This window comes from Candoia aspera, chromosome 5, assembly GCF_035149785.1.
Source record: "Candoia aspera isolate rCanAsp1 chromosome 5, rCanAsp1.hap2, whole genome shotgun sequence".
NCBI classification, from domain to species: Eukaryota; Metazoa; Chordata; class Lepidosauria; order Squamata; family Boidae; genus Candoia; species Candoia aspera.
Genome location: NC_086157.1, coordinates 183,228 through 193,791, shown reverse-complemented (window position 1 = coordinate 193,791; position 10,564 = coordinate 183,228). Strand labels below are relative to the sequence as shown.

Here is a 10,564-nt window from a genome sequence, read left to right as displayed (position 1 = left end):
GCTCCGTCTGTGCCTTCTGGCCTCAGACGGGGGGCGTTATGGGGCGGGGGGCGAGGAAGCAGATCTGAGGGAGGGTGACCCGAGGATAACTGGCGGCGGAAGCTGCACGCCCGCTGCTTTGAGTCCCGAGGAGAGAACCGGCGTCGCTCGGGCCAAAACACGAACAGCGGAGCCCGCTTCTTCTCGCCCCACACCACGCTCCTTCCCACTCCCGTTGTTCGTGCTTCTGGGAGCCCACGCTCGCCCGCGGAGGCCACCAGCTGCGGCCCCCGCCTTTCGCGGTGGTTATAAGGGCGGAGAGCTCACAAGGGCGGAGTTTTAGGGGACGAGCGGCCAAACAAGGCTCCTGGAGCACTGCTGGGGGCGAGGGGAAATGCACCCCCGAGAGAAGTGGGCTGTTTCTCGCGGGGCTGATTGGCGTTTTCTGCAAGGAAACTAACTTTCATGGAGCACTTGGCAATTTGCTCAAGGACACACGCACGCACGCACACGCACACACCCACACCCAACGGCAGGCGTCCTGCTTGTCGCCTGTGCGCACGCTTCGGATTAAGACCGGCTCACCACTGCCGGTTCCGGGGGGGGCGGTGCTGAACCATCACTGGGGGCAAGCGAAGTCTTGGCGGGGGCAAGATCCGTACCCACCCCAGGAGGGCGGGGGGGGTATCCCTCCTGAGGCGAGGGGCGGCTCCTGCCTTCGTGGGGCCGTCCTGGCTGCGCTCCTGGGAAGTTCCTCTTTCACCGAAGCGTCCGGGGAAAGCAGCGGGCGTCCTTTTACGAAAAGGGCAAAACGGCGTTATGAGTAAATGCATTGCATTCTACAAGTCAGACCGAGTGTTACAGTAACAGAGTGCATCCTTTTGCCCCTGGTGGGAGTTTGGGCAATCTGCCGGGTTTCTGTGCGTGCGTCGGCGAAGTTGGCCTTGCTGGAAGGCGCTCGCTTTGCAGGCTGGAGCGGAAGGAGGAGATCGCGGCAGACGCAGATTATTCTGATCCGCGCCAGACACTTGAGAGAGAGCTTGAGATGACTTGGAAGCGAAATATTTATCATCCCTTGGAGGGCGAAGATTAGCCCGCGAACTGCTCCCAGTAGTTCCAGAACTAAGAGGATAATAACATAATAATAATAATAATAATAATAATAATAATAATAATAATAATAAATGTTCGCGCGGCTCATCCTTCCTGGTCCTTTTCGAGAGGCCCCCAAGCCCACCGGGGAACGAGAGGCTGGGGACCCCCGGGGGCAGCGCGGGCGCTTGGCCGGGCCCCGCGCGGAGGGCCCTTCCCAGGGACGAGAGCAGGTCCCGGACACGCCGCAGCGGCCTTGATTTGCTGAGGGTTTTAATCCAAGCAAGCCAGGATGACCTTAGGAGGCTGGAGCCCGAGGAGGGGTCGGTCCCACCTCCCCCAGCGCTGCCCAGGCCGCGTCTCCCGCGTCCGAACGGCGGCGCCGGAGGCCGACCGGGCCGGACCAGCCGCTGCCCAGAGCCGGCTCCTTCGCGGAACTCCCAGCCCCGCGAGTGCCGGACCGGGGGCGGCGGGGCGCCCAAAGAGGAGTTTCTCGCCCTCGTGGTCGCAGTTCGGAAGCGGGGCTGCGGCTGACCTTGCCGCGTTTCCGACCTCCGAGGGTTTCCGCGCCGGCATCGGACTAGCTGCCCCCGCCCCCGCCTTGTCTTTGAATCGTCGGCTAAAGCCTCCTCTTCATCCCGAACCTTCTTGGTACCCTTTTTTCAAACGCCGGCCGTCTTTTTCTTCTCCTCGGTGTTGGAGAGAGGGTAATACTTTCAGGGCCTCACTGCTCGCCGTGCAAAGCACCCGATAAGGTGCGGGGCAGCCAGGCCGGGCAGCTCCGCTCCCTTCGGAGCCCAGCCTGGCGTCTGACCTGCAACGTCCCACTTCAGAGACCCGCGTGCCGGCTGGGATGCTTCCGGGAGAAGAGAACTCGGGGGAGAGCTAGCAGCCCCCTCCCCTCCCCGCTCCCTTCCCTCTTTGCCGGCCCTAGACTTCTTTTGCTTCTGAGGCGGGCTGAGGAAGGGCTGTTTTCTGTGTTGGTTTTACTCTTCGGTGGCCAGAGAGCTGCAGTAGCAACTACTCCATGTAGATGGGGGGTGGGGGGAGGGGAGGGGAGAGGAGGAAGAATGGTTGGTTTAGCGTTCATTCATATGTGAAAATAAAACGTACTTCACAAAACACTGCTCGTCAGAACGTCAATCCGCCCACCAAGAAACCCAAGCCCTTGAACTGTGGATGGAGCTCTCAAGGCTCAGAGAATCAAGATGTCCCTTTACAATGGGTGAAGCCAGACTTCCTTACACTCAGAGCAGGAAACCCTCTTGTCTCTCAAGAGTTCTGTATAAAGTGAGGCTTCATCTGGATCCAGTGGTATCTAGGTGTCCAAAGAGAGGTCATATTTTGGCTATGGAAAGGCTTCAGGTCTTGTTTCTATAGACGGGACGACGACACTCATATCCTGGAATGGACTTTTACAGCACTTTCTGGCCTGTGAATAATTTATTTTGGAGAATACGAAAATGAAAGGAGAAGCTGGGATGTGTCAGCAGTTTTCTTACATTGTGCAAGTGATACTGATCAACTGATGTGAAGAAACTCATCCTTGTGCGTTTCTCTATTTCGTGAAATGGAGTTTCACAAGTCCAGATGCTTACGAGAAACAGTTATGTTTGCATCTGTACTGCAGCCTTATTGACAAGACAGTTTGGAAAAAAAAGAAGAAATAGGGTGGGTCGTGGGGAATGAGAGGAATGAACGATTTTGGGGTGGGAACTGTCTAATCCTCCTTAGAGAAGACCCCCGGGAGGAGGGTGAGATGGCTCTCTGAACCTCAGCGGAGCACATGCTGAGCTCTGTCCCGCATGCCAATGAATGGGCTGTCCTGGTTCATGACAATAATAAAGAGGGGGCGAGGCAGCTGTCTCTGCTGATTGCTGGCAGCCCCGCTCCTCTGCCTGCTCAGGCTCCACTCATTGGGTGACTCCAGAGCTGACTGTGCCTTGTCGGCCACATCTGGTGCTGGCTGCCGTTCTTCGCCTGAAGAATCTGGCACCCAGTATGAACCATGACCCAACTGGTCCTGGGGAAGTCCAGGGACTTCCGGCTCGCTACCTCGCCAGACTTGGCCCAACCAGCACGTGACGTGCCAGTAACTCAGGGGGCTGCAATCTGGGGCAGTGCTGCCAAGGAAAGTTTGAGATGTTGAAAGGCAAGCTGGGACTCCCAGCCCCACCCTCCTCCTCGAACACATAAAAGTAGGGGCTCAGCCTCCCCAGCCCCTGTCTCCGGAGGCACAGGACGTCCCACCCACCCAAGCAGAGGGAGAGACCCGCCTTGGCGTCATGTGGGCCAAGGTACGTCCTTCGATGCCCTGCCCAAAGAGGCAGCCATAGACGCTTCACCTTCCTCCAGTTGGAGCTGAGGAGGGTTAGGGTTAGGGAGGAGGAGGAGGACGTTGGGCCGGGCACGGGGAGCGATGGGCGTGGGCTTTGTTCACCAAAGGCCGTGGTCCCCCCCCCTTTGGCTTTTGAGGAGGGTCACGCAACGGAGTTGGGCAAAAGTGTCCCTGAGGACCCAAGAAGACAGACCGAGCTGGGCAGCTTCCTCTGTTCTGGCCAGCATCTGTAGGGCCAATGCCAGCGTTGTGGGCTTCCCGCCAGGGGTGCTGTTGGCACAGCTGGGCACCAGTGCCTTGCAGCTAGAGCAGGGACAGAGTCTCGGGCAGGAGCTGAAGGGGATCGCAAACTTGGCAGCCCCCAGTTCTTTTTTTTAGCCTCACTGCTCTGTGATGTCAAAAAAAGCAGGAGGCTCTGGCGGTGAGGCTATCCGAACCAAAGGATTTGCCTGCCGAGAAGGATTTTTCAGTTCTCTGATAAAAAAGTGTTTCTGCTCCGGGGGGTGGCTGGGGAACAGATGGGAAGAGCCAGAGATACTAATTTGCATCCATGAAGACAAATCAGAGGAGATTAGGATCTGGATGATTTGGAGGAAGTGGCACTGGGTGGTGGGCAACGTGGCTGTCACTGTGTGGCTTCTCTTTGCCAGAATATCACTGGAAACTTTGCTAGTGTGATCCATGGGTTGAATCCGAGCCACATGACCGACCGAGTCATTCAACGGAGCAAACGGATGATTCTGGATACGCTTGGAGTCGGGCTGGTGGGCACCAGAACCGATGTCTTCCAGAAGCTAATCCAGTATAGTAAGGTAGGAGGATCTCAAGGTACTTGTCTAATTTTTGGGAGTTGCAGACTTGCCTTTTAGGCTGGCCTCTTGTCAGAAAGGTTTTTTGATTGTCTTATATGGAAACAGCCCTGAATTATCCCCCTGATTATGATTATCGCTATTCCTTTCTGCCCTTAGAGAGGAGCACAAGGTGCCCTTTTCCTGAAGCCTCCCCCCACCCCCCACCCCCCACTTTGGGTCCACCTGAAGGGATAAACCAGTTCTCCACATGAAGATTCCTCTTTCTGGCTGGGCCAGGCTTGGGGGAGGTGGTGCCAACCGGTGTAAGGCTGCAGCCCCTTCCTCCAGCAAGGGAGCCCCTTTTCCCTGCGTGGAGTGAATCCTCCCTGGGGGATTCCATTCCAGATAGCCAAGGTCAGATCTAGTTAGTCCGTGGAAATCCCAGCACGCTGGCCTGAACTGGGAAGTCCAAAAACACAGTGGAAGAAGTCAGTGGGGAGGGAACCACAAGGACTGTCCAGGCAGAAACCAGCAGTTGAGCTTGGCTTTAGGTTTTCCTTTACCTTCTCCTCACTACTCCCCGATCCTTTGGGGAAGATATGGGGATGGGCCCATGGGGACAGCCTGTCTGCTAGGGGTTGGATGCAGGGGAATGAAAACTACCAATTCGCATGAAACAGAATATGGATAGATACAAGGCACACCTCATTGTATGTCCTGCCTGGTGAGGCGCTGGATTGGCCCCCAACCCTGATGGAGGAGGGCTGAGCCTTCTCTCCCCCCCCCTCTCTTGACCACCCAGTTCACAATATACTGCTTGAAATAGGGCACTGGGTGTGCGGGGTGCTCCTCCCTCTCCCCACAGCAATTTGTCCAAACAGAAGATGGAGGTTCGGTGAGAGAGACACCCCCCCTCCCCTTTCTTGGTCTGCCTGTGAACATTTCGCAGCTTTTCAGCCCAAGGCTTCTGTCTGAAGAAGCATCGCTATTACTGTAATGATGCTCAGCGCGAAGCCAACCGTATTCGGCTGGCATGGCGCATGTGGTTGGAAAGTGCGACCTCGGCGATGCCACCAACCCCAGGCCCTGCTCAGCACACCCAGCGTGGACGGCCTCCTCTTGAACCCATCCAGCAAACGCTGGAGCCCCGTCCCCCCCCCCCACGCCATCCCCGGCCCGTCCCCCCCCGTCATCCGCTGCCCCGTGGCTGAGATCCACGTGGGTGAGTCCCGCAGGAGAGGGCGAAGGGCCTGTTCTCCTCCTGCCCGCTTGGCTCAATGAGCCCCGGGAACAGCACAGAGGAAGCCGTTGCTCGTTTCACCTGCCCAAGGCCCGCGATTCTTTCAGATCTACCGCTCGGATCCATCCAGTTCGGTCTGGGGGTGCCCGGCCCTCAAGCTCCCTCCGCTCTACGCAGCCCTGGTGAACGGCGTGGCGGTAAGCGCTCTGGGAACCCGCTGTCAGCCTAGGGGAAGGGAGGAGCTTGATTCCCCCAGCTCTCTAGCCCTCGTAGCCCCTCGCCCCCGTCTGTCTGCTCCGAAGTGGGGGGGGGGGCTACGCTGGGACCGAGGAGCTCAGCCTGGCTTGTTTTCTTAAGGGGGTCCGCGTGGGCTGGGAATTTCGTCTGCCACCCTTCTCTTTCCCGCCTCCCGTCTTTAGGCTTATTTGGGGCGGCGAACGTGGCTGCGGGGGAGACGGAGAGGGAGGGTCGCTTTGCAAGCGAAGGAAGCCTGGGGCTCCTCTCCAGCCTTTCGAAAGGAGAGTGTTTTCGACCTGCGTGGAAAGGGACGAGCGGGAGTCTGGACCTGGACATTTAGCAGCCTTTCCTTCCGTAGAGCAAGAGGTGCTTGTCTGTGCAGACGCGCACGGACACACTGATACAACAAAGCCCCGCGTGCACAGGCAAAACACCTGTCCGAGTGCACGCTATTTTACCACCGTCCATCCCAGCTCAAGGTGACCTGGGGGGGGGGGGCTTCCTTAATGTTGTCGCCCCAGCGAGGAGCAGCAGCCTGCAAGGCGGGCTGGACTGAAGACGGCCTAGGGCTCCAACCCTGGATCTGCATCGGAGACCGTGATGCAGCCCCAGGTTGGCAATGTTAGGATCCCACGGTCAGGACTTGGGCTGGGGGTCGGGGCAGTGAGGTGGCCCTTGACTTGTAGCTGCCATCACTGCACCCAGCATTCCCCTTGAAAAATGCAAAAAACCCTGCCTCATGCTGCTAGATGCAGTTGGGCCTCTCTGCTGTTTGTGCTTTGCTTCACCCCCACTGCAGATGGCAGCGAAGAGGATCCCCTTCCCCGGGGGGTGTGGTCTCTGCCCAGAAGATTTGGCTGTCTCAACTGCAGCAGCAGCAGGACAGATCCCATGAAGGGCCAAAAATGCAGGCAAAGAGGTCAGGGCCTCCGCTGCAGCCACACCTCCTTGACCCAGGATTCCTCCCCCCTCCCCCAACAGATCCACTCCATGGACTTTGATGACACGTGGCACCCAACCACCCACCCTTCAGGGGCCGTGCTGTCAGCCCTCCTGGCTGTTGCCGAGGCTGCTTCTGAAAAACGAAGGATTTCTGGCTGTGACTTGCTTCTGGCTTTCAACGTTGGGATCGAGGTGCAAGGCAGACTGATGAGCTTTTCCAAGGAGGCCAGCAATCTTCCTAAAAGGTCTATTTTTAAAAACCCTCTTGTTCTTGAAGCCATTTAGTGGCCTGCTAGAACCACTGAAATGGAGCAGAGCTTAACACAGCTGAGAAGCTGCCACAGAAAAATAATATTATCTTAAAATAGTTTTAATGAGCATGCCAGAGAAACACAGGTTTAAACACAGATCTTACACATTCAGCCCTCCCAAGAATAAAGAATCACATGCTTAGACAGATTAGGTTAAGAAGTAAAAAAAATCTTACTGACTTTATTGTTGCTTCTGTTACATCCAACTTGGTGGAAAAGATGAAGTTCCTTTGTTCTTCCTTTCCTTCTAAATATTTAGTTTGCCCTAAACCCTCAGCCCTATTTGCTGCCAAAGGCTGTGTGGAAGAAAGGGGAATTCCAGGCCCACTGCATGGTGCCCAGAATGGAGGAGAGCAGCACACAGCCGTGTGCTTGCCCCTGGTGGAAGAAGGAAGGAGAGAGAGAGAGGAAGTGGGAGTGGCAACAAACAGCTTCCTCAGAGTTGCATTGTGGGACAAACTCAATTTGCATGCAATGCACATGCTAATGAGGCATGCTGGATTTGCCAGGACTTCCAACAGTTCTGACATAGAAGAGGAGCCACCAACTTTCCAGGCCAGTGGGTGTACCAGGAATTTTGAGAAAGGGAGTACTGCGGGCCCTTCCTTTGGCGGGGGGGAGGGGGGAGACCCTTCTCCATTCACAAAATGCAGCTTCAGTGGTGCAGCCTGACAAAAACAAAGCAGGGGTGGGGAGGGAAGCCACATGGTCAGGAACCTGAACTGTTCCAGACAGAGGTTCCTGTGGCCTTTTACACTGCAGACTCCAGAAATAAAGGCTAATCAGGCTTGTGTGGCCACATTTGATCCAATAATGAAACCTTGGTCCAAACAGTGTTTCATTTGGCAAGATTCCTACATGCTTCCATACCATGTAACAGGACAGCTCTGACTGAGAAGGAAAAATTCTCTCTGGAGTCCTTGGTGCGCTCTGAGCTTGGTGGTTTGTTGGTAGACATTTCATTACCCGACTAGGGAACTTCATCGGTGCAAGGGAGGGTGGGGCTGTCTTGCCCTGCCAGTGTTGATGGGGTGTGGTTCCTTCCTACGTACATTCTTACATATAAGAAAGAGCTTGTGAACTGCAAACCCTTGACAGGTGGCCTACCTGGAAGAGCCCGGAACTGCCATCAAATGTCAATCTGGGGGGGGACATGTAAGCAGAGGGACATTCACTAGGCAGCCCCTGAAGATGCAAAGGCTCCAGACCAGGTCAATGCACATCAGTGAGCAGAGGGTTGCAATGGGGAGTCCCATGCTTTAGAGAGAAGGGGCAAAGCCCAGCTGGCAGAAGAGGCTACAGGAGGAATGAGACTGACTGACTGGCTGAAGAGTTTTTAAGAGTTAAAAAGAGTTTTAAAGTTAAAAAGGGTTTTAAAGAAAAAAGGGAGAAGAGATTCAGGAAGAGTATTTGCACAATATCTCAGGAAGAAAGGAACTATGCTGTTAAATTATACAAAAATGTGTGCAATTAGTATTCCTAGTAGTTGTTCAAAGTGTGGTTTAATTTCATGAGACCAAGCAAAAACATTATAGCACGGATAGTGTAATAACTGGCAAAACAATCAGCAAATAAAAGTACCTCAGAAAAGTTTCAGTCTCGTTGGAGAGCACATCTTTCTTCCTCATCAGTGTAGAGCCTTGGGATTTCTGAACTGACACAACATTGCTGATCTAGTTCGCATTGGTATGAACAATAATAGCAACCTTAAGGTAGCCAAAATAATGGAGAATTTTAGGTATGAGGCAACCAAGCTATTTATAGTAGTCATGTTTACAAAATATTTTGTGGGATTATTCATTTATTCATATAATCCATACGATCATTCATTCATTCACTTATTACTTATTTTTTCAGACACACACAGAGACACTTGCCAGATTATGTTATGGTGGCACACAGTAATTGCATGAACAAAGATAATGGCCATATTTAAATAACACAAAAACCCTAATCCTTAAACCTTTTGGATTTCTTACTTTCCCAATTTCACATGGGAAGAAATGAGCTTTTGCAGACTTTGTGGGTTGTCTTAAATCAGTGGATCTCTCCCCACCCGAAGGGATCTGGAACAAGGTATGGAGTGCTTGCCTTGTTTTGCCTTCAGAGCAGAGAGCTGGCCTCCGCAGCACCCTGGCTCTCCCACCACTAACGGGCACCATTTGGGCTCTTCCAGGTTCCACCCCCCCTCCATCCTTGGCACCATGGGAAGTGCCGCGGCCACAGCGAAGCTCCTGGGCCTCGACCAGTTCAAGTGCAAGGAAGCCCTGGCCGTGGCTGCCTCGTATGCTGGTGCCCCGCTGGCCAATGCAGCCACTCAGACCAAGCCGCTTCACATGGGCAATGCCAGCCGGCATGGTGTGGAAGCAGCCGTCTTGGCCTCCCTGGGCCTGGAGGCCAGCAAGCTGATTCTGGACCTCGAGTCGGGCTTTGGGGCCTTTTATGCAGACTACCTGCCCCAGACCCTGCCGAGCCTGGAGTCCTACTCTTGGCTGTTGGACCAACAAGACGTGGCCTTCAAGAGCTTCCCGGCACATCTGGGGACACACTGGATGGCCGAAGCTGCCCTGGCGGTCAGGAAGCACCTCGCTGGGAGCGGGGAGTCTCTGCCCAGCAGTCGCATCCAGGCCATCGTGCTCAACGTTCCCAACATTAGATATGTTGATCGGCCATTTCCTTCTTCGGAGCATGAAGCCAGGCATTCCTTCCAGCTCGCTGCCTGCTTGGTGCTGTTGGACGGCTCCATCTCGGCCGGGTCCTTCATGCCGCAGAGCCTGTCCCGGCCGGAGTTGAACAAGCTGCTCCGAAAGACCCGCCTGGAGCATTCTCCGGACAACCTCCCCAGCTTCGAGAGCCTCTACTGTGAGGCCAAGGTCATCCTGCAAGATGGAGACAGCTGGGCGGAGCGCTGCGATACCTTCTACGGGCACTGGAGGAAGCCGCTGAGCCGCGGGGATCTGGTGAAGAAGTTCCACTCCAACGCCATTGCGGCCATCCCCCCAGAATTGGCCGAAAGCCTCGTGGCAGCCATTGATGAGCTGGAAGCCCTGGAGGACTGCAGGGTTTTGTGTTCACTCCTTCAGGGGGCCGAGCTGACCAAGGGTCGGCAGACACACAGGGGGGACGCCTCGTGAAGGCTGCCTGGTCCCAGGCGTCTCCTCCCAGCCTTGCCTTTCCAGCTTGCTTGTACTGGTCAGCCCCCCGCCCGCGCCTAGCGTTATCTGACCTTCCTGCCTGCATGTCCAACCTCAGCGCGGGGACGACGACGACGACGGGGGGGGGGGGGCTTCTTTGCTGCACTACTATTGCTGGAGGGCCAGCGCATGAACCGGCTTTCCGGTTGGTGGCAGATCAGATCACTTATTTGCATCCCTTTCCCGGACATGAATTCTTCCTCTCGCATTTATGTCACGTGTTATCTAAGAGGCATCAGTCCTTGTGTGTAAGAACTGTGGCTTTTCTAGGTGTGCTTTCGCACATCTTATAAATACCCTGCACTGAGAACCACTTTCATTTGGAATCTTATTTATTTCTGAGATCTTTCTTAGGAACACAATCCAGGGGAAACATTGATGAAGCCAGTGGAATTTCAGCGTCTGAATTCCAACAGAATTCGCATTTTTTTCTGAATTAG

At 55.0% G+C, this 10,564-nt stretch overlaps 1 protein-coding gene across 1 annotated transcript; it reads left to right on the top strand.

The window, feature by feature from the left end:
• The first annotated feature begins 3,356 nt into the window (after nt 1–3,356).
• Nucleotides 3,357–10,119, top strand: ACOD1 (aconitate decarboxylase 1). Its single transcript, XM_063304346.1, has 5 exons — nt 3,357–3,368; nt 4,060–4,221; nt 5,548–5,637; nt 6,659–6,864; nt 9,107–10,119. The coding sequence occupies exons 1-5, from the start codon at nt 3,357–3,359 to the stop codon at nt 10,062–10,064; spliced, it is 1,428 nt and encodes a 475-aa protein (XP_063160416.1). The 3' UTR covers nt 10,065–10,119.
• Nucleotides 10,120–10,564: the final 445 nt, after the last annotated feature.